This window comes from Lissotriton helveticus, chromosome 12 (genome assembly GCF_964261635.1).
Source record: "Lissotriton helveticus chromosome 12, aLisHel1.1, whole genome shotgun sequence".
Classification (NCBI taxonomy): domain Eukaryota; kingdom Metazoa; phylum Chordata; class Amphibia; order Caudata; family Salamandridae; genus Lissotriton; species Lissotriton helveticus.
In genome coordinates, this window is record NC_136073.1 from 46,710,605 (window position 1) to 46,738,088 (window position 27,484).

The 27,484-nt window shown below is 50.6% G+C and overlaps 1 protein-coding gene across 1 annotated transcript in view; it reads left to right on the plus strand.

Annotated features, from left to right (window-relative positions):
- The window catches only part of SLC2A4 (solute carrier family 2 member 4), a 239,908-nt gene that overhangs the window by 118,730 nt on the left and 93,694 nt on the right, over positions 1-27,484 (plus strand). Inside the window, exon 2 of the mRNA XM_078669648.1 lies at positions 4,432-4,548. Coding sequence (XP_078525774.1) covers positions 4,432-4,548 — 117 coding nt within the window. The remainder of the gene's footprint in view (positions 1-4,431; positions 4,549-27,484) is intronic.

Here is a 27,484-nt window from a genome sequence, read left to right on the forward strand (position 1 = left end):
CGTCCAATGGGTGTTGCTGTGGGTGTTCCCACGCAACATCCGTGCAACTTGACGCACTCCAGATTTACAACATTTTGTAAAACTGGGAATCCGTCAGAATCCATCACCTCCCCAGGGGTGGCGTAGGAATGGAAAAACTAATTTCTCCTCATTTCTTCCTCTTTCTATGTGTGCTGCAGATTGTTTTTTTGCAGGAAGGTGTCCCTTCCTGCGCAAAAGCAATTATCCCCACAGTGCAGGCCCCCTTGCAACATGACGCAAGGGTGCGTGCACTGGTGCATGGCAGACAACTGTGTGCCAGCGCAGGGGAAAGAACAGGGATGTGTCGTATTGTTGTTAATATGACGCATCCCTGTGCTTTGAAAATGGCGCAGCACGGCGCAGCAAAATGGCTTGCGGCGCCACTCTGCGCCATTTTCTTGTAAATGAAGCCCTTTATTTCTACATATTTGTAATTCCATAATGTATGCATGATGGCTGGCAGTTCATGTGCATTTCAATAGGCCTTTATTGGTTATGGTGGTGACCCAATGGTAAAGGCAATAGGCCTTAGCAGTTCATTGGGAAACGTTATACTCAATTCCATAGGTGAGATCTGTTTATTATGAAATATTATGACAAAACCAATAGGCCTGACTCGCGTCTTGTGAAAAATCTGTTAAAGGCAATAGGCATGTAAGGATGCATTGTTATTACACTGCGCTTAAGCCTGTAGGCAGGTATTTTGTTATCTGAAATCTCACAGATTAACATAGTAGGAGACCCTGTGGGTAGATGTGCACTACAAAAATCCTTAGTAGGTTCTTTTAAAAGGTCTTTTTTTTTTTTGACAATTGTAATTTTATACAAATTTGTCATTTTATCATGGTAAACTTGATGGTTGCCTTGTTGGAAAGCTTATGCCTAACACAGTAGGTCTGAGGTGCTTTTGGTGACAATCCAAACTTAAAGATTATGGGCCTGAAACATTCTAATAATGGCTGTGGCATATCTATTATGAAAAGCAGATGTTAAAATCAATAGGCATTTAAGGATGGATTGTTATCGCTTTGTATTAAGGCCTACAGATAAGAATTTTGTTAAATGGAGTCTCACACCGGCAAGAGTTTTGGTATTGGTTACCTCCTCTGACAAACCTGGGATATAGAAGATTTGCACTGTGAGAATTCTTGTTGGCCCCTTTTGGGAGGGTTAGAGTTTGCTTTGCCAATTGTAATTTTGTATAATTTTGTCATTTTATCATTTTATACCTTTTTATACTTTTTATCATTTTATTTTTATTTTATTTTATTTTTATTTATCATTTTATACTTTTTCATTATTGTATACTTTTGACATTTTATGACAATATCGTTGCCTTGTGGAAAATCTTAAGCTAAGAACAGGAGGCCTGAGTAGATTATGGTGAGCAGACAACGATAACTGCTACTAGCCTGTATGGCTGACTAGCCAAAAGTGTATTTCTGGTGCCTGTAGATCTGATCTGTTTACTATAAAATGTCACTACAAAGGCAGGAGTCCTGATATATTTACTATGTAAAGGGAAGTGAATTATTATTTGGGACAGATGGTAGTTCACCAAAAGTAATAAAGTCACTAACCTGTTAGGTCCAGTCAAAGGTTTCAATATTTTAAACCTGAGCTCAACCCCTGGTAGCTATGACACTGAGCAGATAGGCTTAACTTAAAGAAAATGTGTAAATCATTTAGAGCCAAACCAATAAAAAAAAGTAAAACAAACAAAACAGTAAAATCCCACTCCAGTTTATAAAAAATAAAGAAAGCATTAATACGCAAAATAATACAAAAATGTCTAAAATCCAATAAGGCGAACCAGGTATATGATTTTTTAAAGATTTAAGTGGAAAAAATACCAAAAAAATACCGTTTCCAATATAATTGAATGGTCACGGTACACTGGGAACAAGGGGCAATTTCAGATAGACCTGGGTCAGATATACCAAGTGGATTGGTCCTAGTGAAAGTCTGGAACTCAAAAAAAAATCCGACTTTAGAAAGAGACTTTGTCACTTTCTTAAAGAAAAACACTGATATTTCTTATAAGACCCAGCCCACTCACTTTTTTTGAGAAGACAAATTCTCCCTGCATGGGTCGCCGCTGATATTGTTGCCACCACTGTGGAACTGACGGACAGATAGCTGAACCAGGCTGGTCCCAATACAGAATGGGACTTCAATTTTTTCAAAGATGTGAGGATTTCAGAGAGGGGGAAAGCTCAAGTCCAATCTGGCCATGTGGAACTGCCAGTCAGATACTTCTTTCTGGCGAGCCCTGCTGAAGCTCTGGAGGAAAAGTTTTCAAACGTTTCCAAACTTTTTTCAGGTGCTGAAAAAACCACAGGAGTACATTTCTAATATCCCCAGGACCTCAGAGTGTGGCACAAAGAGATTCTCAGGATGTCAGGCAGAGATCCAGTTGCTAATGGTCAGCTGGGCATTTCAGGAAAAAGGCCTCTTGTAGCTTATAGTGTTCTTGTAGCCACACAGGAGGTCAGTCAACTGGCCCTAAGAGTCCACGTCTTTGTCCTGGTTGAAGTGGGAGGATTTCCAGCCATCTAGGTTCCCTCGGAGTTCTGTAACAGCAGGCACAGCATGCAGGATCCCTGTAGACGTCTTGTGGAACCAATGTTTGTCTAGGTCATGACTGGTTGATTTGTAGGGTCTGGCATGTCCTTTCCATGAAAGAGGGTTTTACAGGGCACAGTGTTGGTCATCCTGATTTGGGTGTCAGCTGAGGAGAAACCTGGTCTCCATGCCTCGCAAGGACGAAGGTACGGCGCGTGGTATCGGTCAAAGCGAGTATCTAACATCAGCAGTAACCGAGCCATCGAGAGAGCAAGGCACGTGCTCTGATACCCTCAGGGGAACCGATTTGGACTTTACCTGACAAACTACCCTGAAGTAGTTGGCCAAAGCTGGGTTGAGGCCACACTCTAGATTGCATCAGTTTGATTGTCACGGTACAGTGCCTGCACCTGCATTATGTATAGATTAAATCTGAGGTAAACAAGGCATTGGTAGCAGAGCATGTAAGGTCTTTTGTCTCTACCATTGTGACCCCTTACCAACTGTTCTCACCAAAGTGAATGCAAGGAAGCTTCGGGGGCATCTTGGGGCACCAGCAAGAGAACTTCACCGGGGATGTCTAGGTAGCAGCCGGAGGAGGCCGTGTGACAGGCAAAAAAAATCTGTAGCGCAGCACCAAAATCACCTCCAACAAAATCAGTGGAGAGCTGCTTCCTCTGGGTGGAAAAGTTGTAGAAGCAAGCACCCCAAACTCTGTGGAGTACAAGAGATACCACTGAGGAATGCCTCTATGTTAGAATATACTGAGTCATAGTCAGACAGAGCCCCTGAAACTTTGGACCAAAATATCTCTAGTCTCGAGAAGTTAGGCTGAGAAGGAGGTGGGTTATAAGTCCAGGGCTTTAAGTGGGAAAAAAACTGGTGGTGCTCTAAAAGGGGCGGGGGAAATTTCTTAAAGGGGTGTGGCCTATCCAAGTAGGGGCGTGGTCTAAGTCAAGATATCTAGCATTGTGCGCTTGAGAAAATCATGAAGTCGCATCCAGCTAAGGATAATAAAATATGCACAAAAGTATATTTATTAAGTATAAGCCATAAAATAGCAAACACTTTAAAAAACATGTAAAAATGATTAACATTACCTAGAAATTTATTGCAGGATTTCCCAAAACCCTTGAAGATATTCTCTGTGTCTATTTTGCTGGGGTTTGTCACAACAATTTTCTTCAGCAGACCTGCCTTTTGCCAGCCAACTCTTTACATACAGCTTTGCGTGAAATGTTTCACATGTAGGACCATTGAGTTTTACCCATAAGCATGAAGAAATGTTCTCTACAAGAAGAGAGGCCCTTGTTGTTATCCTAAGGGCAAGATAGCCTTTCAATAGTGAAAAACGAAATTGGCAGTATTTCACTATCAAGGCATGTTACCCACACTAGTAACACCAAACAAAAACCGGGACGTCTGGTAACCCTATCTTTGAGGCCTGAAAATAGAGCCCCCTTTTGAGGCCCCCCCAAAAAACTGGGGGGCTCAGCCCCCCCCCCCACTTAAAGCCTGTTATAACTGTGAAAAGAGTAGAGAGCACCTAAAACATAGGAACTACATGGAGGTGCGCATGGGCAAGTCGGGGCTCGTGGACTGCCGCGCATGCGTGGTTGCACACCTGCCCCTTTCATTTAAGATGACGTTATTTACAAGCAGTTTCGTTCTACGTAGTGGCGGCAAATACCAAAGTGGGAACCGGGACAGGTCAGTGTCATGGGAGTAGTGCTGTGTACAGGACACACAGGTCACTACAGAGGGGGGAAAGTCGCGTCTGGCATGTGACATGCACACCTGGCCGCTGTTCTAACCCTCTTGGCGCTGTGTGTTTCTGTTTTGCAGCAGGAGCAGGTGAAGCAGAAGAGGGTGACGGGCCGCCTGGTGCTGGCTGTCTTCACAGCAGTTTTGGGGTCCCTGCAGTTTGGGTACAACATCGGGGTCATCAACGCGCCCCAAAAGGTAAGACTCTGGTGCACAAAGTTTGAGGTTGTTGTGAATTTGCTATGGACTGATGCTTTGGAGTTCCAGGGGGCTGGATATAGTTTGGGGTCAGCCTGTTTGTGAATCACATCACTTGAAGGTGCATTTCCTAACTGATGTAGACATGGCTCTATGCACCCCTGCATCTGTGGGCGCTGCTTGGTCAGTAGGGCTGGGGCGGGGAGGGAGGTTAGACCGTCTTTCTTTCCAGGATGAGACATGTGTGTCATTGCATGTTTGAACAGCATGCCACTGGGGTATACTGATTTTTGTGGGGGCATTTTTCTTGCCTCCTCTATTTTCTGTGTACTTATCTTCAGAGAAGTTTGCTCACTTTTGCCACGGGCTGATTGTCCACTTAAATAATCTTTGATAACTTTGCTTGCTTGTATTTTTTTTTGGGTGCAGTGCTGCGGCTTAACTACTTGTTTATGTATTTTCTGGTGGGCGGCAATACTTGGTTGTGAGGCAAAAACTGCATTTATACCTGCATTCCTGAATGTGTCTCTGTGGTTCATGGGGGCACACCGCCGGTTGTGAGTGCGCTGTGTGTGTCTGAAGGTAGTTTTCAAGGTGCAGAGTTTGTTCTCAAGGGTGTACCCTGTTTTTTCCGGAGCTGCTGTGTAGATCTATGTGTGCACCGCTATGTTGAGGGTAACATTTATCCAGGGTATATTTCTCAAACACAAGTAAGCGAGAAGTGCTCCAAATATTTACAGCAGTCATTGCACCGTGTATCTGTAACTGCAATTCCATTTGTTCTGGTGGTGATGGGCACACAGTAATCCACGTTCAGTCCATCAATATATCCCAACCGACCATTGTATATGGAAATCATGCAATACATTTATTCTTCATTCTTCTTTATGACGTTAATACACAAATGATCAGCCCGGCTAACACATTTCGGCCCTTCCGGGGGTCTTCATCAGGCTTCAATTGATGGCTTTGTGATATACACGAAATACTCGCAGTACAACCCATCTATGGTTCGGAAGTAGGACCATTCTGTTGTTGATCTAAGGCATACCTTATTTTGTGTTACAGTATGTATTCAAGCACGCATCGTTTGTTTAGGTTTTTCGGGTATACGCAATGCTTACTTTCTCAAATAAAATAAAAATGTCAAGGCTCAAGGTTTCGCTAAGGATGCAACTGTAGCTTACACCACCCACTGCCTCTGCCAATGCTGCAAAGTGCCAGTACCAGTGGCCAGGACACTGCTATTTAAATTACAAAACTGATGTGTCCTATTGAAATTAGGCAGACACTGCCACCATGTGGCGGACTGTCATACAAAGTGCCAGTGTTGAGAAGTAAGTGTTGGAGCCAGCACCGGCAAACACCAGAACAAATCAAGCAATGAATATGTTTGAGGCGCCACTGGGATAGGGTACAGTGTTCGGCCAAGGATGTAACTTATATATTCACACACCCTAACTGAATTTAATATTGTTTTTCATATGGTATATATTTTCTTCCAAAAATGATTTTAGTGAAAAATCCTCAGCCAAAACACGATTCGCTCACTGATGAGCCTGTTTTATGTCCAAAGAATCATATAATGTCAGGATGTTTGGTGTAATATCTGTAAGATAATGACATGAGAGGCAAGTGTTATATGCAGAGGATAGGAAAATCAAAGAAAACCACACACTTTCAACACAATCCTGTTTGCTTGTTGCCCGTCTGTCAGCGGCATAGAATGTTGCCACCTATGGAATTACATTGGATAATTCCAAGCTCTATGCATTTTTCATATGAGCAAACTTCTATCTGCCATCATCCAAACAATAATTATGACAGTGAAGGTGGAGGTATGCAATATAGTAAATTAATAACTGTAGTGGTTGTCAGTCACACAGTTGGCCCCAGTCCTCCAGTGGCTCTCAATATGGCGGAGAACTACGGTGGACCTGACCCAAACTATCATTAGGGCATGCTGTAACCTAGATCACTACAAAAGGATAGGGTGGCTAAATTACGTAGAGACTGAATTGAAAGCTCTAGGGCTGGGAAAACTTTTTCAGGACCCTGATTCCTGTAAAGAGGTCACGAAGAAATGGATAACGGATTTATATACCCAAAGATTAAAATATGTCAGAAGAGAAAAAAAAACGTATCCATCATTCCTCTATTGCATACGATCTGGTTCCATTAATATCAGGAGAAGGCATTCATTATTTATCTCGTATAAATAACGCGCAGCACAGATTTATTTTATTGTGCTTCCGACTGAATATGATTCCGTTACTCCTGGCAAACCCACAAAATAAATAAATAAATACGGATTAGCAGATCTTGCTCCCTGCCATTGCAACAACTATGTCGTCTAGTGAGACTCACATATCGTCTTATTCTATAAAAATTATTCAGAGGAAAGGAAAACATTTATATTTCCAATACTGAGTCACCATAATTTTAGGCAATGCTGGGTCGCCATGTATTTTCTAAAGGCCTTACTGGACCCATTCGTATGTTTCTGTGTCGCTTCATTTTTATGGGCCTGTTTTAGGAAGAGGAAAAAGGCGGGCTCACATCCTAGTAGTATTGTGCAACTCTAATTATCAACAGTTTTTTAATGATTTTAATGGTTTTACTTGGATCACTACAATTTTGTTTAATACTCATTTTAACTCTGTATATATGTATATTTATTGGTCCGGAAATTTTATATGTACTATTGTGCTTTTATGGTCTGTTTATAAAAGGTCGAATAAAGCTGTGTGACTGACTGAACTGTAGTGGTCGCATAAAGGATCCGATTGGGCATTACAGAAACTCAAATATGACGTAGAATGGGCCACACGAGACGAATATAACAAGTATCACGTCACATGCCTTAGTTGTCATGACTGGTCCTTGTCATGTGTCATGTGTAATTTCAGAGATTGCAGTTCTTTGCAATAGGAGCCAAAAAAGTAGGCTGTGTCAAAGGGAATTTTATTTGCTTTTTCAAAAGAGCAAAAGTGTATCCCTGGCACTCATTCGTTTGCTACAGAAACAAGACAACAAGACATCATTTTCAGTCCTAAATTTCATCTATTTGTGGGTTGTTTAAAGCGTGGACTGGTTCCTACCCCCATCAGTTTCGTGAAATGCAGTATTCATCACTTACGGGCAGGGTCAGACTGGGACACAAAATAGGCCTGGGCACCAAAATAAAAGTGGCCCCATTAGCGAAGCATATAGTTAAAAAAGTGATCATATATGTGGAATAAACGGTAAGAGCCGCTCATCTGGGCATAAAACTGGTCCTCGACTGCTAACAGAACTGGCCCATACACTGATTTGTCAGACCAGCCCATTGGGCGCTGCCTGACTCCCTTGTAGGCCTGTCCATCCCTGATTCAGAAGAGAGAGGGCGTATGTTATTGATAACAATATCATTTAAAAATTAAATTAATAGTGGTTCGTGAGCTAATTTATCATGGTATACAGTGGTGCTGTGGCAGTTCTGGATCTCAGGTGGGGCTTTGGCAGTTCTGGTTCTCAGGTGGGGCTTTGATAGTTCTGGTTCTTGGGTGGTGCTTTGGCAGGTGCAGTTCTTAGGTGGTTCTTTGGCAGGTCTGGTTCTTAGGTGGTTCTTGGGCAGGTCTGGTTCTTAGATGGTTCTTTGGCAGGTCTGGTTCTCAGGTGGTGCTCTGGCTTGTCTGGTTCTTAGGTGGTGCTTTGGCAGGTCTGGTTCGTAGGTGGTGCTTTGGCAGGTCTGGTTCTTAAGTGATGCTATGGCAGGTCTGGTTCTTGGGTGGTGCTCTGGCAGGTCTGGTTCGTAGGTGGTGCTATGGCAGGTCTGGTTCTTAGGTGGTGCTTTGGCTGGTCTGGTTCTTGGGTGGTGCTTTGGCAGGCCTGGTTCTTAGGTGGTGCTATGGCAGGTCTGGTTCTTCGGTGGTGCTTTGGCAGGTCTGGTTCTTAGGTGGTTCTTTGGCAGGTCTGGTTCCTAGGTGGTGCTTTGTCAGGTCTGGTTCGTAGATGGTGCTATGGCAGGTCTGGTTCTTAAGTGGTGCTTTGGTAGGTCTGGTTTTAGGGTGGTGCTTTGGCAGGTCTGGTTCTTAGGTAGTTCTTTGGCAGGTCTGGTTCTTCGGTGGTGCTTTGGCTGGTCTGGTTCTTAGGTGGAGCTATGGCAGGTCTGGTTCTTCGGTGGTGCTTTGGCAGGACTGGTTCTTAGGTGGTGCTATGGCAGGTCTGGTTCTTAAGTGGTGCTTTGGCTGGTCTGGTTCTTGGGTGGTACTTTGGCAGGTCTGGTTCTTAGGTGGTGCTATGGCAGGTCTGGTTCTTCGGTGGTGCTTTGCCAGGTCTAGTTCTTGAGTGGTGCTGGGGCAGGTCTGATTCGTAGGTGGTGCTATGGCAGGTCTGGTTCTTAAGTGGTGCTTTGGCTGGTCTGGTTCTTGGGTGGTGCTTTGGCAGGCCTGGTTCTTAGGTGGTGCTATGGCAGGTCTTGTTCTTAGGTGGTGCTATGGTAGGTCTGGTTCTTCGGTGGTGCTTTGGCAGGCCTGGTTTTTAGGTGGGGCTTTGGCAGGTCTGGTTCTTAGGTGGTGCTTTGGCAGGTCTGATTCGTAGGTGGTGCTATGGCAGGTCTGGTTCTTAAGTGGTGCTTTGGCTGGTCTGGTTCTTGGGTGGTGCTTTGGCAGGCCTGATTCTTAGGTGGTGCTATGGCAGGTCTGGTTCTTCGGTGGTGCTTTGGCAGGTCTGGTTCTCAGGTGGTGCTATGGTAGGTCTGGTTCTCAGGTGGTGCTATGGCAGGTCTGGTTCTTCGGCGGTGCTTTGGCAGGTCTGGTTCTTAGGTGGTTCTTTGGCAGGTCTGGTTCTCAGGTGGTGCTCTGGCTTGTCTGGTTCTTAGGTGGTGCTTTGGCAGGTCTGGTTCGTAGGTGGTGCTTTGGCAGGTCTGGTTCGTAGGTGGTGCTTTGGCAGGTCTGGTTCTTAAGTGGTGCTATGGCAGGTCTGGTTCTTGGGTGGTGCTCTGGCAGGTCTGGTTCTTAGGTGGTTCTTTGGCATGTCTGGTTCGTAGGTGGTGCTATGGCAGGTCTGGTTCTTAAGTGGTGCTTTGGCTGGTCTGGTTCTTGGGTGGTGCTTTGGCAGGCCTGGTTCTTAGGTGGTGCTATGGCAGGTCTGGTTCTTCGGTGGTGCTTTGGCAGGTCTGGTTCTTAGGTGGTTCTTTGGCAGGTCTGGTTCCTAGGTGGTGCTTTGTCAGGTCTGGTTCGTAGATGGTGCTATGGCAGGTCTGGTTCTTAAGTGGTGCTTTGGTAGGTCTGGTTTTTGGGTGGTGCTTTGGCAGGTCTGGTTCTTAGGTGGTTCTTTGGCAGGTCTGGTTCTTCGGTGGTGCTTTGGCAGGTCTGGTTCTTAGGTGGTGCTATGGCAGGTCTGGTTCTTCGGTGGTGCTTTGGCAGGTCTGGTTCTTAGGTGGTGCTATGGCAGGTCTGGTTCTTAAGTGGTGCTTTGGCTGGTCTGGTTCTTGGGTGGTGCTTTGGCAGGTCTTGTTCTTAGGTGGTGCTATGGTAGGTCTGGTTCTTCGGTGGTGCTTTGGCAGGCCTGGTTTTTAGGTGGGGCTTTGGCAGGTCTGGTTCTTAGGTGGTGCTTTGGCAGGTCTGATTCGTAGGTGGTGCTATGGCAGGTCTGGTTCTTAAGTGGTGCTTTGGCTGGTCTGGTTCTTGGGTGGTGCTTTGGCAGGCCTGATTCTTAGGTGGTGCTATGGCAGGTCTGGTTCTTCGGTGGTGCTTTGGCAGGTCTGGTTCTCAGGTGGTGCTATGGTAGGTCTGGTTCTCAGGTGGTGCTATGGCAGGTCTGGTTCTTCGGCGGTGCTTTGGCAGGTCTGGTTCTTAGGTGGTTCTTTGGCAGGTCTGGTTCTCAGGTGGTGCTCTGGCTTGTCTGGTTCTTAGGTGGTGCTTTGGCAGGTCTGGTTCGTAGGTGGTGCTTTGGCAGGTCTGGTTCTTAAGTGGTGCTATGGCAGGTCTGGTTCTTGGGTGGTGCTCTGGCAGGTCTGGTTCTTAGGTGGTTCTTTGGCATGTCTGGTTCGTAGGTGGTGCTATGGCAGGTCTGGTTCTTAAGTGGTGCTTTGGCTGGTCTGGTTCTTGGGTGGTGCTTTGGCAGGCCTGGTTCTTAGGTGGTGCTATGGCAGGTCTGGTTCTTCGGTGGTGCTTTGGCAGGTCTGGTTCTTAGGTGGTTCTTTGGCAGGTCTGGTTCCTAGGTGGTGCTTTGTCAGGTCTGGTTCGTAGATGGTGCTATGGCAGGTCTGGTTCTTAAGTGGTGCTTTGGTAGGTCTGGTTTTTGGGTGGTGCTTTGGCAGGTCTGGTTCTTAGGTGGTTCTTTGGCAGGTCTGGTTCTTCGGTGGTGCTTTGGCAGGTCTGGTTCTTAGGTGGTGCTATGGCAGGTCTGGTTCTTCGGTGGTGCTTTGGCAGGTCTGGTTCTTAGGTGGTGCTATGGCAGGTCTGGTTCTTAAGTGGTGCTTTGGCTGGTCTGGTTCTTGGGTGGTGCTTTGGCAGGTCTCGTTCTTAGGTGGTGCTATGGCAGGTCTGGTTCTTCGGTGGTGCTTTGGCAGGTCTGGTTCTTAGGTGGTGCTTTGGCAGGTCTGGTTCTTAGGTGGTGCTTTGGCAGGGCTGATTCGTAGGTGGTGCTATGGCAGGTCTGGTTCTGAAGTGGTGCTTTGGTTGGTCTGGTTCTTGGGTGGTGCTTTGGCAGGCCTGGTTTTTAGGTGGTGCTATGGCAGGTCTGGTTCTTCGGTGGTGCTTTGGCAGGTCTGGTTCTCAGGTGGTGCTATGGTAGGTCTGGTTCTCAGGTGGTGCTATGGCAGGTCTGGTTCTTAAGTGGTGCTTTGGCAGGTCTGGTTCTTGGGTGGTGCTTTGGCAGGTCTGGTTCTCAGGTGGTGCTATGGCAGGTCTGGTTCTTAAGTGGTGCTTTGGCAGGTCTGGATCTTGGGTGGTGCTTTGGCAGGCCTGGTTCTTAGGTTGTGCTACGTCAGCTCTGGTTCTTCGGAGGTGCTTTGGCAGGTGCAGTTCTTAGGATGGTGCCTTGGTAGGTCTTGTTCTTGGGTGGTGCTTTGGCAGGTCTGGTTCTTAAGTGGTGTTGTGGCAGGTCTGGTTCTTAGGTGGTTCTTTGGCAGGTCTGGTTCTTAGGTGGTGCTTTGGCAGGTCTGGTTCGTAGGTGGTGCTATAGCAGGTCTGGTTCTTAAGTGGTGCTTTGGCTGGTCCGGTTCTTGGGTGATGCTTTGCCAGGCCTGGTTCTTAGGTGGTGCTATGGCAGGTCTGGTTCTTCGGTGGTGCTTCGGCAGGTCTGGTTCTCATGTGGTGCTATGGCAGGTCTGGTTCTCAGCTGGTGCTATGGGAGGTCTGGTTCTTAAGTGGTGCTTTGGCAGGTCTGGTTCTTGGGTGGTGCTTTGGCAGGTCTGGTTCTCAGGTGGTGCTATGGCAGGTCTGGTTCTTAAGTGGTGCTTTGGCAGGTCTGGTTCTTGGGTGGTGCTTTGGCAGGTCTGGTTCTTAAGTGGTGTTGTGGCAGGTCTGGTTCTTAGGTGGTTCTTTGGCATGCCTGGTTCTTAGGTGGTGCTTTGGCAGGTCTGGTTCTTAGGTGGTGCTTTGGCAGGTCTGGTTCGTAGGTGGTGCTATTGCAGGTCTACTTCTTAAGTGGTGCTTTGGCTGGTCTGGTTCTTGGGTGGTGCTTTGGCAGGCCTGGTTCTTAGGTGGTGCTATGGCAGGTCTGGTTCTTAGGTGGTGCTATGGTAGGTCTGGTTCTTCGGTGGTGCTTTGGCAGGCCTGGTTTTTAGGTGGGGTTTTGGCAGGTCTGGTTCTTAGGTGGTGCTTTGGCAGGTCTGATTCGTAGGTGGTGCTATGGCAGGTCTGGTTCTTAAGTGGTGCTTTGGCTGGTCTGGTTCTTGGGTGGTGCTTTGGCAGGCCTGATTCTTAGGTGGTGCTATGGCAGGTCTGGTTCTTCGGTGGTGCTTTGGCAGGTCTGGTTCTCAGGTGGTGCTATGGTAGGTCTGGTTCTCAGGTGGTCCTATGGCAGGTCTGGTTCTTCGGCGGTGCTTTGGCAGGTCTGGTTCTTAGGTGGTTCTTTGGCAGGTCTGGTTCTCAGGTGGTGCTCTGGCTTGTCTGGTTTTTAGGTGGTGCTTTGGCAGGTCTGGTTCGTAGGTGGTGCTTTGGCAGGTCTGGTTCTTAAGTGGTGCTATGGCAGGTCTGGTTCTTGGGTGGTGCTCTGGCAGGTCTGGTTCTTAGGTGGTTCTTTGGCATGTCTGGTTCGTAGGTGGTGCTATGGCAGGTCTGGTTCTTAAGTGGTGCTTTGGCTGGTCTGGTTCTTGGGTGGTGCTTTGGCAGGCCTGGTTCTTAGGTGGTGCTATGGCAGGTCTGGTTCTTCGGTGGTGCTTTGGCAGGTCTGGTTCTTAGGTGGTTCTTTGGCAGGTCTGGTTCCTAGGTGGTGCTTTGTCAGGTCTGGTTCGTAGATGGTGCTATGGCAGGTCTGGTTCTTAAGTGGTGCTTTGGTAGGTCTGGTTTTTGGGTGGTGCTTTGGCAGGTCTGGTTCTTAGGTGGTTCTTTGGCAGGTCTGGTTCTTCGGTGGTGCTTTGGCAGGTCTGGTTCTTAGGTGGTGCTATGGCAGGTCTGGTTCTTCGGTGGTGCTTTGGCAGGTCTGGTTCTTAGGTGGTGCTATGGCAGGTCTGGTTCTTAAGTGGTGCTTTGGCTGGTCTGGTTCTTGGGTGGTGCTTTGGCAGGTCTGGTTCTTAGGTGGTGCTATGGCAGGTCTGGTTCTTCGGTGGTGCTTTGGCAGGTCTGGTTCTTAGGTGGTGCTTTGGCAGGTCTGGTTCTTAGGTGGTGCTTTGGCAGGGCTGATTCGTAGGTGGTGCTATGGCAGGTCTGGTTCTTAAGTGGTGCTTTGGTTGGTCTGGTTCTTGGGTGGTGCTTTGGCAGGCCTGGTTTTTAGGTGGTGCTATGGCAGGTCTGGTTCTTCGGTGGTGCTTTGGCAGGTCTGGTTCTCAGGTGGTGCTATGGTAGGTCTGGTTCTCAGGTGGTGCTATGGCAGGTCTGGTTCTTAAGTGGTGCTTTGGCAGGTCTGGTTCTTGGGTGGTGCTTTGGCAGGTCTGGTTCTCAGGTGGTGCTATGGCAGGTCTGGTTCTTAAGTGGTGCTTTGGCAGGTCTGGATCTTGGGTGGTGCTTTGGCAGGCCTGGTTCTTAGGTGGTGCTACGGCAGCTCTGGTTCTTCTGTGGTGCTTTGGCAGGTGCAGTTCTTAGGTGGTGCTTTGGTAGGTCTGGTTCTTGGGTGGTGCTTTGGCAGGTCTGGTTCTTAAGTGGTGTTGTGGCAGGTCTGGTTCTTAGGTGGTTCTTTGGCAGGTCTGGTTCTTAGGTGGTGCTTTGGCAGGTCTGGTTCGTAGGTGGTGCTATGGCAGGTCTGGTTCTTAAGTGGTGCTTTGGCTGGTCCGGTTCTTGGGTGATGCTTTGGCAGGCCTGGTTCTTAGGTGGTGCTATGGCAGGTCTGGTTCTTCGGTGGTGCTTCGGCAGGTCTGGTTCTCATGTGGTGCTATGGCAGGTCTGGTTCTCAGCTGGTGCTATGGGAGGTCTGGTTCTTAAGTGGTGCTTTGGCAGGTCTGGTTCTTGGGTGGTGCTTTGGCAGGTCTGGTTCTCAGGTGGTGCTATGGCAGGTCTGGTTCTTAAGTGGTGCTTTGGCAGGTCTGGTTCTTGGGTGGTGCTTTGGCAGGTCTGGTTCTTAAGTGGTGTTGTGGCAGGTCTGGTTCTTAGGTGGTTCTTTGGCATGCCTGGTTCTTAGGTGGTGCTTTGGCAAGTCTGGTTCTTAGGTGGTGCTTTGGCAGGTCTGGTTCGTAGGTGGTGCTATTGCAGGTCTACTTCTTAAGTGGTGCTTTGGCTGGTCTGGTTCTTGGGTGGTGCTTTGGCAGGCCTGGTTCTTAGGTGGTGCTATGGCAGGTCTGGTTCTTCGGTGGTGCTTTGGCAGGTCTGGTTCTCAGGTGGTGCTATGGCAGGTCTGGTTCTCAGGTGGTGCTATGGCAGGTCTGGTTCTTAAGTGGTGCTTTGGGAGGTCTGGTTCTTGGGTGGTGCTTTGGCAGGTCTGGTTCTCAGGTGGTGCTATGGCAGGTCTGCTTCTTAAGTGGTGCTTTGGCAGGTCAGGATCTTGGGTGGTGCTTTGGCAGGCCTGGTTCTTAGGTGGTGCTATGGCAAGTCTGGTTCTTCGGTGGTGCTTTGGCAGGTGCAGTTCTTAGGTGGTGCTTTGGTAGGTCTGGTTCTTGGGTGGTGCTTTGGTAGGTCTGGTTCTTAGGTGGTGCTTTGGCAGGTCTGGTTCTTAGGTGGTGCTTTGGCAGGTCTGGTTCGTAGGTGGTGCTATTGCAGGTCTACTTCTTAAGTGGTGCTTTGGCTGGTCTGGTTCTTGGGTGGTGCTTTGGCAGGCCTGGTTCTTAGGTGGTGCTATGGCAGGTCTGGTTCTTAGGTGGTGCTATGGTAGGTCTGGTTCTTCGGTGGTGCTTTGGCAGGCCTGGTTTTTAGGTGGGGCTTTGGCAGGTCTGGTTCTTAGGTGGTGCTTTGGCAGGTCTGATTCGTAGGTGGTGCTATGGCAGGTCTGGTTCTTAAGTGGTGCTTTGGCTGGTCTGGTTCTTGGGTGGTGCTTTGGCAGGCCTGATTCTTAGGTGGTGCTATGGCAGGTCTGGTTCTTCGGTGGTGCTTTGGCAGGTCTGGTTCTCAGGTGGTGCTATGGTAGGTCTGGTTCTCAGGTGGTGCTATGGCAGGTCTGGTTCTTCGGCGGTGCTTTGGCAGGTCTGGTTCTTAGGTGGTTCTTTGGCAGGTCTGGTTCTCAGGTGGTGCTCTGGCTTGTCTGGTTTTTAGGTGGTGCTTTGGCAGGTCTGGTTCTTAAGTGGTGCTATGGCAGGTCTGGTTCTTGGGTGGTGCTCTGGCAGGTCTGGTTCTTAGGTGGTTCTTTGGCATGTCTGGTTCGTAGGTGGTGCTATGGCAGGTCTGGTTCTTAAGTGGTGCTTTGGCTGGTCTGGTTCTTGGGTGGTGCTTTGGCAGGCCTGGTTCTTAGGTGGTGCTATGGCAGGTCTGGTTCTTCGGTGGTGCTTTGGCAGGTCTGGTTCTTAGGTGGTTCTTTGGCAGGTCTGGTTCCTAGGTGGTGCTTTGTCAGGTCTGGTTCGTAGATGGTGCTATGGCAGGTCTGGTTCTTAAGTGGTGCTTTGGTAGGTCTGGTTTTTGGGTGGTGCTTTGGCAGGTCTGGTTCTTAGGTGGTTCTTTGGCAGGTCTGGTTCTTCGGTGGTGCTTTGGCAGGTCTGGTTCTTAGGTGGTGCTATGGCAGGTCTGGTTCTTCGGTGGTGCTTTGGCAGGTCTGGTTCTTAGGTGGTGCTATGGCAGGTCTGGTTCTTAAGTGGTGCTTTGGCTGGTCTGGTTCTTGGGTGGTGCTTTGGCAGGTCTGGTTCTTAGGTGGTGCTATGGCAGGTCTGGTTCTTCGGTGGTGCTTTGGCAGGTCTGGTTCTTAGGTGGTGCTTTGGCAGGTCTGGTTCTTAGGTGGTGCTTTGGCAGGGCTGATTCGTAGGTGGTGCTATGGCAGGTCTGGTTCTTAAGTGGTGCTTTGGTTGGTCTGGTTCTTGGGTGGTGCTTTGGCAGGCCTGGTTTTTAGGTGGTGCTATGGCAGGTCTGGTTCTTCGGTGGTGCTTTGGCAGGTCTGGTTCTCAGGTGGTGCTATGGTAGGTCTGGTTCTCAGGTGGTGCTATGGCAGGTCTGGTTCTTAAGTGGTGCTTTGGCAGGTCTGGTTCTTGGGTGGTGCTTTGGCAGGTCTGGTTCTCAGGTGGTGCTATGGCAGGTCTGGTTCTTAAGTGGTGCTTTGGCAGGTCTGGATCTTGGGTGGTGCTTTGGCAGGCCTGGTTCTTAGGTGGTGCTACGGCAGCTCTGGTTCTTCTGTGGTGCTTTGGCAGGTGCAGTTCTTAGGTGGTGCTTTGGTAGGTCTGGTTCTTGGGTGGTGCTTTGGCAGGCCTGATTCTTAGGTGGTGCTATGGCAGGTCTGGTTCTTCGGTGGTGCTTTGGCAGGTCTGGTTCTCAGGTGGTGCTATGGTAGGTCTGGTTCTCAGGTGGTGCTATGGCAGGTCTGGTTCTTCGGCGGTGCTTTGGCAGGTCTGGTTCTTAGGTGGTTCTTTGGCAGGTCTGGTTCTCAGGTGGTGCTCTGGCTTGTCTGGTTCTTAGGTGGTGCTTTGGCAGGTCTGGTTCGTAGGTGGTGCTTTGGCAGGTCTGGTTCTTAAGTGGTGCTATGGCAGGTCTGGTTCTTGGGTGGTGCTCTGGCAGGTCTGGTTCTTAGGTGGTTCTTTGGCATGTCTGGTTCGTAGGTGGTGCTATGGCAGGTCTGGTTCTTAAGTGGTGCTTTGGCTGGTCTGGTTCTTGGGTGGTGCTTTGGCAGGCCTGGTTCTTAGGTGGTGCTATGGCAGGTCTGGTTCTTCGGTGGTGCTTTGGCAGGTCTGGTTCCTAGGTGGTGCTTTGTCAGGTCTGGTTCGTAGATGGTGCTATGGCAGGTCTGGTTCTTAAGTGGTGCTTTGGTAGGTCTGGTTTTTGGGTGGTGCTTTGGCAGGTCTGGTTCTTAGGTGGTTCTTTGGCAGGTCTGGTTCTTCGGTGGTGCTTTGGCAGGTCTGGTTCTTAGGTGGTGCTATGGCAGGTCTGGTTCTTCGGTGGTGCTTTGGCAGGTCTGGTTCTTAGGTGGTGCTATGGCAGGTCTGGTTCTTAAGTGGTGCTTTGGCTGGTCTGGTTCTTGGGTGGTGCTTTGGCAGGTCTCGTTCTTAGGTGGTGCTATGGCAGGTCTGGTTCTTCGGTGGTGCTTTGGCAGGTCTGGTTCTTAGGTGGTGCTTTGGCAGGTCTGGTTCTTAGGTGGTGCTTTGGCAGGGCTGATTCGTAGGTGGTGCTATGGCAGGTCTGGTTCTGAAGTGGTGCTTTGGTTGGTCTGGTTCTTGGGTGGTGCTTTGGCAGGCCTGGTTTTTAGGTGGTGCTATGGCAGGTCTGGTTCTTCGGTGGTGCTTTGGCAGGTCTGGTTCTCAGGTGGTGCTATGGTAGGTCTGGTTCTCAGGTGGTGCTATGGCAGGTCTGGTTCTTAAGTGGTGCTTTGGCAGGTCTGGTTCTTGGGTGGTGCTTTGGCAGGTCTGGTTCTCAGGTGGTGCTATGGCAGGTCTGGTTCTTAAGTGGTGCTTTGGCAGGTCTGGATCTTGGGTGGTGCTTTGGCAGGCCTGGTTCTTAGGTTGTGCTACGTCAGCTCTGGTTCTTCGGAGGTGCTTTGGCAGGTGCAGTTCTTAGGATGGTGCCTTGGTAGGTCTGGTTCTTGGGTGGTGCTTTGGCAGGTCTGGTTCTTAAGTGGTGTTGTGGCAGGTCTGGTTCTTAGGTGGTTCTTTGGCAGGTCTGGTTCTTAGGTGGTGCTTTGGCAGGTCTGGTTCGTAGGTGGTGCTATAGCAGGTCTGGTTCTTAAGTGGTGCTTTGGCTGGTCCGGTTCTTGGGTGATGCTTTGGCAGGCCTGGTTCTTAGGTGGTGCTATGGCAGGTCTGGTTCTTCGGTGGTGCTTCAGCAGGTCTGGTTCTCATGTGGTGCTATGGCAGGTCTGGTTCTCAGCTGGTGCTATGGGAGGTCTGGTTCTTAAGTGGTGCTTTGGCAGGTCTGGTTCTTGGGTGGTGCTTTGGCAGGTCTGGTTCTCAGGTGGTGCTATGGCAGGTCTGGTTCTTAAGTGGTGCTTTGGCAGGTCTGGTTCTTGGGTGGTGCTTTGGCAGGTCTGGTTCTTAAGTGGTGTTGTGGCAGGTCTGGTTCTTAGGTGGTTCTTTGGCATGCCTGGTTCTTAGGTGGTGCTTTGGCAGGTCTGGTTCTTAGGTGGTGCTTTGGCAGGTCTGGTTCGTAGGTGGTGCTATTGCAGGTCTACTTCTTAAGTGGTGCTTTGGCTGGTCTGGTTCTTGGGTGGTGCTTTGGCAGGCCTGGTTCTTAGGTGGTGCTATGGCAGGTCTGGTTCTTAGGTGGTGCTATGGTAGGTCTGGTTCTTCGGTGGTGCTTTGGCAGGCCTGGTTTTTAGGTGGGGCTTTGGCAGGTCTGGTTCTTAGGTGGTGCTTTGGCAGGTCTGATTCGTAGGTGGTGCTATGGCAGGTCTGGTTCTTAAGTGGTGCTTTGGCTGGTCTGGTTCTTGGGTGGTGCTTTGGCAGGCCTGATTCTTAGGTGGTGCTATGGCAGGTCTGGTTCTTCGGTGGTGCTTTGGCAGGTCTGGTTCTCAGGTGGTGCTATGGTAGGTCTGGTTCTCAGGTGGTGCTATGGCAGGTCTGGTTCTTCGGCGGTGCTTTGGCAGGTCTGGTTCTTAGGTGGTTCTTTGGCAGGTCTGGTTCTCAGGTGGTGCTCTGGCTTGTCTGGTTTTTAGGTGGTGCTTTGGCAGGTCTGGTTCGTAGGTGGTGCTTTGGCAGGTCTGGTTCTTAAGTGGTGCTATGGCAGGTCTGGTTCTTGGGTGGTGCTCTGGCAGGTCTGGTTCTTAGGTGGTTCTTTGGCATGTCTGGTTCGTAGGTGGTGCTATGGCAGGTCTGGTTCTTAAGTGGTGCTTTGGCTGGTCTGGTTCTTGGGTGGTGCTTTGGCAGGCCTGGTTCTTAGGTGGTGCTATGGCAGGTCTGGTTCTTCGGTGGTGCTTTGGCAGGTCTGGTTCTTAGGTGGTTCTTTGGCAGGTCTGGTTCCTAGGTGGTGCTTTGTCAGGTCTGGTTCGTAGATGGTGCTATGGCAGGTCTGGTTCTTAAGTGGTGCTTTGGTAGGTCTGGTTTTTGGGTGGTGCTTTGGCAGGTCTGGTTCTTAGGTGGTTCTTTGGCAGGTCTGGTTCTTCGGTGGTGCTTTGGCAGGTCTGGTTCTTAGGTGGTGCTATGGCAGGTCTGGTTCTTCGGTGGTGCTTTGGCAGGTCTGGTTCTTAGGTGGTGCTATGGCAGGTCTGGTTCTTAAGTGGTGCTTTGGCTGGTCTGGTTCTTGGGTGGTGCTTTGGCAGGTCTGGTTCTTAGGTGGTGCTATGGCAGGTCTGGTTCTTCGGTGGTGCTTTGGCAGGTCTGGTTCTTAGGTGGTGCTTTGGCAGGTCTGGTTCTTAGGTGGTGCTTTGGCAGGGCTGATTCGTAGGTGGTGCTATGGCAGGTCTGGTTCTTAAGTGGTGCTTTGGTTGGTCTGGTTCTTGGGTGGTGCTTTGGCAGGCCTGGTTTTTAGGTGGTGCTATGGCAGGTCTGGTTCTTCGGTGGTGCTTTGGCAGGTCTGGTTCTCAGGTGGTGCTATGGTAGGTCTGGTTCTCAGGTGGTGCTATGGCAGGTCTGGTTCTTAAGTGGTGCTTTGGCAGGTCTGGTTCTTGGGTGGTGCTTTGGCAGGTCTGGTTCTCAGGTGGTGCTATGGCAGGTCTGGTTCTTAAGTGGTGCTTTGGCAGGTCTGGATCTTGGGTGGTGCTTTGGCAGGCCTGGTTCTTAGGTGGTGCTACGGCAGCTCTGGTTCTTCTGTGGTGCTTTGGCAGGTGCAGTTCTTAGGTGGTGCTTTGGTAGGTCTGGTTCTTGGGTGGTGCTTTGGCAGGCCTGATTCTTAGGTGGTGCTATGGCAGGTCTGGTTCTTCGGTGGTGCTTTGGCAGGTCTGGTTCTCAGGTGGTGCTATGGTAGGTCTGGTTCTCAGGTGGTGCTATGGCAGGTCTGGTTCTTCGGCGGTGCTTTGGCAGGTCTGGTTCTTAGGTGGTTCTTTGGCAGGTCTGGTTCTCAGGTGGTGCTCTGGCTTGTCTGGTTCTTAGGTGGTGCTTTGGCAGGTCTGGTTCGTAGGTGGTGCTTTGGCAGGTCTGGTTCTTAAGTGGTGCTATGGCAGGTCTGGTTCTTGGGTGGTGCTCTGGCAGGTCTGGTTCTTAGGTGGTTCTTTGGCATGTCTGGTTCGTAGGTGGTGCTATGGCAGGTCTGGTTCTTAAGTGGTGCTTTGGCTGGTCTGGTTCTTGGGTGGTGCTTTGGCAGGCCTGGTTCTTAGGTGGTGCTATGGCAGGTCTGGTTCTTCGGTGGTGCTTTGGCAGGTCTGGTTCTTAGGTGGTTCTTTGGCAGGTCTGGTTCCTAGGTGGTGCTTTGTCAGGTCTGGTTCGTAGATGGTGCTATGGCAGGTCTGGTTCTTAAGTGGTGCTTTGGTAGGTCTGGTTTTTGGGTGGTGCTTTGGCAGGTCTGGTTCTTAGGTGGTTCTTTGGCAGGTCTGGTTCTTCGGTGGTGCTTTGGCAGGTCTGGTTCTTAGGTGGTGCAATGGCAGGTCTGGTTCTTCGGTGGTGCTTTGGCAGGTCTGGTTCTTAGGTGGTGCTATGGCAGGTCTGGTTCTTAAGTGGTGCTTTGGCTGGTCTGGTTCTTGGGTGGTGCTTTGGCAGGTCTCGTTCTTAGGTGGTGCTATGGCAGGTCTGGTTCTTCGGTGGTGCTTTGGCAGGTCTGGTTCTTAGGTGGTGCTTTGGCAGGTCTGGTTCTTAGGTGGTGCTTTGGCAGGGCTGATTCGTAGGTGGTGCTATGGCAGGTCTGGTTCTGAAGTGGTGCTTTGGTTGGTCTGGTTCGTGGGTGGTGCTTTGGCAGGCCTGGTTTTTAGGTGGTGCTATGGCAGGTCTGGTTCTTCGGTGGTGCTTTGGCAGGTCTGGTTCTCAGGTGGTGCTATGGTAGGTCTGGTTCTTGGGTGGTGCTTTGGCAGGTCTGGTTCTCAGGTGGTGCTATGGCAGGTCTGGTTCTTAAGTGGTGCTTTGGCAGGTCTGGATCTTGGGTGGTGCTTTGGCAGGCCTGGTTCTTAGGTTGTGCTACGTCAGCTCTGGTTCTTCGGAGGTGCTTTGGCAGGTGCAGTTCTTAGGATGGTGCCTTGGTAGGTCTGGTTCTTGGGTGGTGCTTTGGCAGGTCTGGTTCTTAAGTGGTGTTGTGGCAGGTCTGGTTCTTAGGTGGTTCTTTGGCAGGTCTGGTTCTTAGGTGGTGCTTTGGCAGGTCTGGTTCGTAGGTGGTGCTATAGCAGGTCTGGTTCTTAAGTGGTGCTTTGGCTGGTCCGGTTCTTGGGTGATGCTTTGGCAGGCCTGGTTCTTAGGTGGTGCTATGGCAGGTCTGGTTCTTCGGTGGTGCTTCGGCAGGTCTGGTTCTCATGTGGTGCTATGGCAGGTCTGGTTCTCAGCTGGTGCTATGGGAGGTCTGGTTCTTAAGTGGTGCTTTGGCAGGTCTGGTTCTTGGGTGGTGCTTTGGCAGGTCTGGTTCTCAGGTGGTGCTATGGCAGGTCTGGTTCTTAAGTGGTGCTTTGGCAGGTCTGGTTCTTGGGTGGTGCTTTGGCAGGTCTGGTTCTTAAGTGGTGTTGTGGCAGGTCTGGTTCTTAGGTGGTTCTTTGGCATGCCTGGTTCTTAGGTGGTGCTTTGGCAGGTCTGGTTCTTAGGTGGTGCTTTGGCAGGTCTGGTTCGTAGGTGGTGCTATTGCAGGTCTACTTCTTAAGTGGTGCTTTGGCTGGTCTGGTTCTTGGGTGGTGCTTTGGCAGGCCTGGTTCTTAGGTGGTGCTATGGCAGGTCTGGTTCTTAGGTGGTGCTATGGTAGGTCTGGTTCTTCGGTGGTGCTTTGGCAGGCCTGGTTTTTAGGTGGGGCTTTGGCAGGTCTGGTTCTTAGGTGGTGCTTTGGCAGGTCTGATTCGTAGGTGGTGCTATGGCAGGTCTGGTTCTTAAGTGGTGCTTTGGCTGGTCTGGTTCTTGGGTGGTGCTTTGGCAGGCCTGATTCTTAGGTGGTGCTATGGCAGGTCTGGTTCTTCGGTGGTGCTTTGGCAGGTCTGGTTCTCAGGTGGTGCTATGGTAGGTCTGGTTCTCAGGTGGTGCTATGGCAGGTCTGGTTCTTCGGCGGTGCTTTGGCAGGTCTGGTTCTTAGGTGGTTCTTTGGCAGGTCTGGTTCTCAGGTGGTGCTCTGGCTTGTCTGGTTTTTAGGTGGTGCTTTGGCAGGTCTGGTTCGTAGGTGGTGCTTTGGCAGGTCTGGTTCTTAAGTGGTGCTATGGCAGGTCTGGTTCTTGGGTGGTGCTCTGGCAGGTCTGGTTCTTAGGTGGTTCTTTGGCATGTCTGGTTCGTAGGTGGTGCTATGGCAGGTCTGGTTCTTAAGTGGTGCTTTGGCTGGTCTGGTTCTTGGGTGGTGCTTTGGCAGGCCTGGTTCTTAGGTGGTGCTATGGCAGGTCTGGTTCTTCGGTGGTGCTTTGGCAGGTCTGGTTCTTAGGTGGTTCTTTGGCAGGTCTGGTTCCTAGGTGGTGCTTTGTCAGGTCTGGTTCGTAGATGGTGCTATGGCAGGTCTGGTTCTTAAGTGGTGCTTTGGTAGGTCTGGTTTTTGGGTGGTGCTTTGGCAGGTCTGGTTCTTAGGTGGTTCTTTGGCAGGTCTGGTTCTTCGGTGGTGCTTTGGCAGGTCTGGTTCTTAGGTGGTGCTATGGCAGGTCTGGTTCTTCGGTGGTGCTTTGGCAGGTCTGGTTCTTAGGTGGTGCTATGGCAGGTCTGGTTCTTAAGTGGTGCTTTGGCTGGTCTGGTTCTTGGGTGGTGCTTTGGCAGGTCTGGTTCTTAGGTGGTGCTATGGCAGGTCTGGTTCTTCGGTGGTGCTTTGGCAGGTCTGGTTCTTAGGTGGTGCTTTGGCAGGTCTGGTTCTTAGGTGGTGCTTTGGCAGGGCTGATTCGTAGGTGGTGCTATGGCAGGTCTGGTTCTTAAGTGGTGCTTTGGTTGGTCTGGTTCTTGGGTGGTGCTTTGGCAGGCCTGGTTTTTAGGTGGTGCTATGGCAGGTCTGGTTCTTCGGTGGTGCTTTGGCAGGTCTGGTTCTCAGGTGGTGCTATGGTAGGTCTGGTTCTCAGGTGGTGCTATGGCAGGTCTGGTTCTTAAGTGGTGCTTTGGCAGGTCTGGTTCTTGGGTGGTGCTTTGGCAGGTCTGGTTCTCAGGTGGTGCTATGGCAGGTCTGGTTCTTAAGTGGTGCTTTGGCAGGTCTGTATCTTGGGTGGTGCTTTGGCAGGCCTGGTTCTTAGGTGGTGCTACGGCAGCTCTGGTTCTTCTGTGGTGCTTTGGCAGGTGCAGTTCTTAGGTGGTGCTTTGGTAGGTCTGGTTCTTGGGTGGTGCTTTGGCAGGTCTGGTTCTTAAGTGGTGTTGTGGCAGGTCTGGTTCTTAGGTGGTTCTTTGGCAGGTCTGGTTCTTAGGTGGTGCTTTGGCAGGTCTGGTTCGTAGGTGGTGCTATGGCAGGTCTGGTTCTTTAGTGGTGCTTTGGCTGGTCCGGTTCTTGGGTGATGCTTTGGCAGGCCTGGTTCTTAGGTGGTTCTATGGCAGGTCTGGTTCTTCGGTGGTGCTTCGGCAGGTCTGGTTCTCATGTGGTGCTATGGCAGGTCTGGTTCTCAGCTGGTGCTATGGGAGGTCTGGTTCTTAAGTGGTGCTTTGGCAGGTCTGGTTCTTGGGTGGTGCTTTGGCAGGTCTGGTTCTCAGGTGGTGCTATGGCAGGTCTGGTTCTTAAGTGGTGCTTTGGCAGGTCTGGTTCTTGGGTGGTGCTTTGGCAGGTCTGGTTCTTAAGTGGTGTTGTGGCAGGTCTGGTTCTTAGGTGGTTCTTTGGCATGCCTGGTTCTTAGGTGGTGCTTTGGCAAGTCTGGTTCTTAGGTGGTGCTTTGGCAGGTCTGGTTCGTAGGTGGTGCTATTGCAGGTCTACTTCTTAAGTGGTGCTTTGGCTGGTCTGGTTCTTGGGTGGTGCTTTGGCAGGCCTGGTTCTTAGGTGGTGCTATGGCAGGTCTGGTTCTTCGGTGGTGCTTTGGCAGGTCTGGTTCTCAGGTGGTGCTATGGCAGGTCTGGTTCTCAGGTGGTGCTATGGCAGGTCTGGTTCTTAAGTGGTGCTTTGGGAGGTCTGGTTCTTGGGTGGTGCTTTGGCAGGTCTGGTTCTCAGGTGGTGCTATGGCAGGTCTGCTTCTTAAGTGGTGCTTTGGCAGGTCAGGATCTTGGGTGGTGCTTTGGCAGGCCTGGTTCTTAGGTGGTGCTATGGCAAGTCTGGTTCTTCGGTGGTGCTTTGGCAGGTGCAGTTCTTAGGTGGTGCTTTGGTAGGTCTGGTTCTTGGGTGGTGCTTTGGCAGGTCTGGTTCTTAAGTGGTGTTGTGGCAGGTCTGGTTCTTAGGTGGTGCTTTGGCTGGTCTGGTTCTTGGGTAGTGCTTTGGCAGGTCTGGTTCGTAGATGGTGCTATGGCAGGTCTGGTTCTTAAGTGGTGCTTTGGCTGGTCTGGTTCTTGGGTGGTGCTTTGGCAGGCCTGGTTCTTGGGTGTTGCTATGGCAGGTCTGGTTCTTAAGTGGTGTTGTGGCAGGTATTGTTCTTAGGTGGTTCTTTGGCAGGTCTGGTTCTTAGGTGGTGCTTTAGCAGGTCTGGTTCGTAGGTGGTGCTATGGCAGGTCTGGTTCTTAAGTGGTGCTTTGGCTTGTCTGGTTCTTGGGTGGTGCTTTGGCAGGCCTGGTTCTTAGGTGGTGCTATGGCAGGTCTGGTTCTTCGGTGGTGCTTTGGCAGGTCTGGTTCTCAGGTGGTGCTATGGCAGGTCTGGTTCTTAAGTGGTGCTTTGGCAGGTCTGGTTCTTGGGTGGTGCTTTGGGAGGTCTGGTTCTCAGGTGGTGCTATGGCAGGTCTGGTTCTCAAGTGGTGCTTTGGCAGGTCTGGTTCTTGGGTGGTGCTTTGGCAGGCCTGGTTCTTAGGTGGTGCTATGGAAGGCCTGGTTCTTCGGTGGTGCTTTGGCAGGTGCAGTTCTTAGGTGGTGCTTTGGTAGGTCTGGTTCTTGGGTGGTGCTTTGGCAGGTCTGGTTCTTAAGTGGTGTTGTGGCAGGTCTGGTTCTTAAGTGGTGCTTTGGGAGGTCTGGTTCTTGGGTGGTGCTTTGGCAGGTCTGGTTCTCAGGTGGTGCTATGGCAGGTCTGCTTCTTAGTGGTGCTTTGGCAGGTCAGGATCTTGGGTGGTGCTTTGGCAGGCCTGGTTCTTAGGTGGTGCTATGGCAAGTCTGGTTCTTCGGTGGTGCTTTGGCAGGTGCAGTTCTTAGGTGGTGCTTTGGTAGGTCTGGTTCTTGGGTGGTGCTTTGGCAGGTCTGGTTCTTAAGTGGTGTTGTGGCAGGTCTGGTTCTTAGGTGGTGCTTTGGCTGGTCTGGTTCTTGGGTAGTGCTTTGGCAGGTCTGGTTCGTAGATGGTGCTATGGCAGGTCTGGTTCTTAAGTGGTGCTTTGGCTGGTCTGGTTCTTGGGTGGTGCTTTGGCAGGCCTGGTTCTTGGGTGGTGCTATGGCAGGTCTGGTTCTTAAGTGGTGTTGTGGCAGGTCTTGTTCTTAGGTGGTTCTTTGGCAGGTCTGGTTCTTAGGTGGTGCTTTAGCAGGTCTGGTTCGTAGGTGGTGCTATGGCAGGTCTGGTTCTTAAGTGGTGCTTTGGCTTGTCTGGTTCTTGGGTGGTGCTTTGGCAGGCCTGGTTCTTAGGTGGTGCTATGGCAGGTCTGGTTCTTCGGTGGTGCTATGGCAGGTCTGGTTCTCAGGTGGTGCTATGGCAGGTCTGGTTCTTAAGTGGTGCTTTGGCAGGTCTGGTTCTTGGGTGGTGCTTTGGGAGGTCTGGTTCTCAGGTGGTGCTATGGCAGGTCTGGTTCTTAAGTGGTGCTTTGGCAGGTCTGGTTCTTGGGTGGTGCTTTGGCAGGCCTGGTTCTTAGGTGGTGCTATGGAAGGCCTGGTTCTTCGGTGGTGCTTTGGCAGGTGCAGTTCTTAGGTGGTGCTTTGGTAGGTCTGGTTCTTGGGTGGTGCTTTGGCAGGTCTGGTTCTTAAGTGGTGTTGTGGCAGGTCTGGTTCTTAGGTGGTTCTTTGTCAGGTCTGGTTCTTAGGTGGTGCTTTGGCAGGCCTGGTTCTTAGGTCGTGCTTTGGCAGGCCTGGTTCTCAGGTGGTGCTTTGGCAGGCCTGGTTCTTAGGTGGTGCTTTAGCAGGCCTGGTTCTTAGGTGGTGGTTTGGCAGGTGCAGTTCTTAGGTGGTGTTGTGCCAGGTATTGTTCTTGAGTGGTGCTATGGCAGGTCTTTTTCATAAGTGGTGCTGTGGCAGGTCCTGTTCTCAGGTGGTGCTTTGGCAGGTCTGGTTCTTAAGTGGTGCTGTTGCAGGTCTGGTTCTTAGGTGCGGCTTTGGCAGGTCTGGTTCTTAAGTGGTGCTGAGGCAGGTGCAGTTCGTAGGTGGGGCTCTGGGAGGTGTTGGTCTTAAGTGGTGTTTTGCCAGATGCAGTTCTTATGTGGTGCTTTGGTAGGTCTGTTTCTTAAGTGGTAGTGTGGAAGGTGCAGTTCTTGAGTGGTGGTTTGGGAGGTGTGGGTCTTAAGTGGTGCTTTGCCAGGTGCAGTTCTTAGGTGGTGCTTTGGCAGGTCTGGTTCTTCGGTGGTGCTTTGGCAGGTCTGGTTCTTCGATGGTGCTTTGACAGGTCTGGTTCTTAAGTGATGCTATTGAAGGTCGGGTTCTCAGATGGTGCTTTGGCAGGTCTGGCTCTTCGGTAGTGCTTTGGTAGTACTGGTTCTTAGTTGATGCATTGGCAGGTCTGGTTCTTCGGTGGTGCGTTGGCAGGTCTGGTTCTTCGGTGGTGCTGTGACAGGTCTGGTTCTTAAGTGGTGCTTTTGCAGGTCTGGTTCTCAGATGGTGCTTTTGCAGGTCTGATTCTCAGGTGGTGCTGTGGAGGGTCTGATTCTCAGATGATGCTGTGGCAGGTCTGGTTCTCGGGTGGTGCTTTGGCATGTTTGGTTCTCATGTGGTGCCTTGGCAGGTCCGGTTCTCAGATGGTGCTGTGGCAGGTCTGATTCTCGGGTGGTGCTTTAGCAGGCCTGGTTTTTCGGTAGTGCTTTGGCAGGTCTGGTTCTTAGTTGATGCTTTGGCAGATCTGGTTCGTAAGTGTGGCTTTGGCTGGTCTGGTTCTTAAGTGGTGCTTTGGCAGGTGCAGTTTTTAGGTGGTGCTTTGGGAGGTGTGGGTCTTAAGTGGTGCTCTGCCAGGTCTGGTTCTCAGGTGGTGCTGTGGC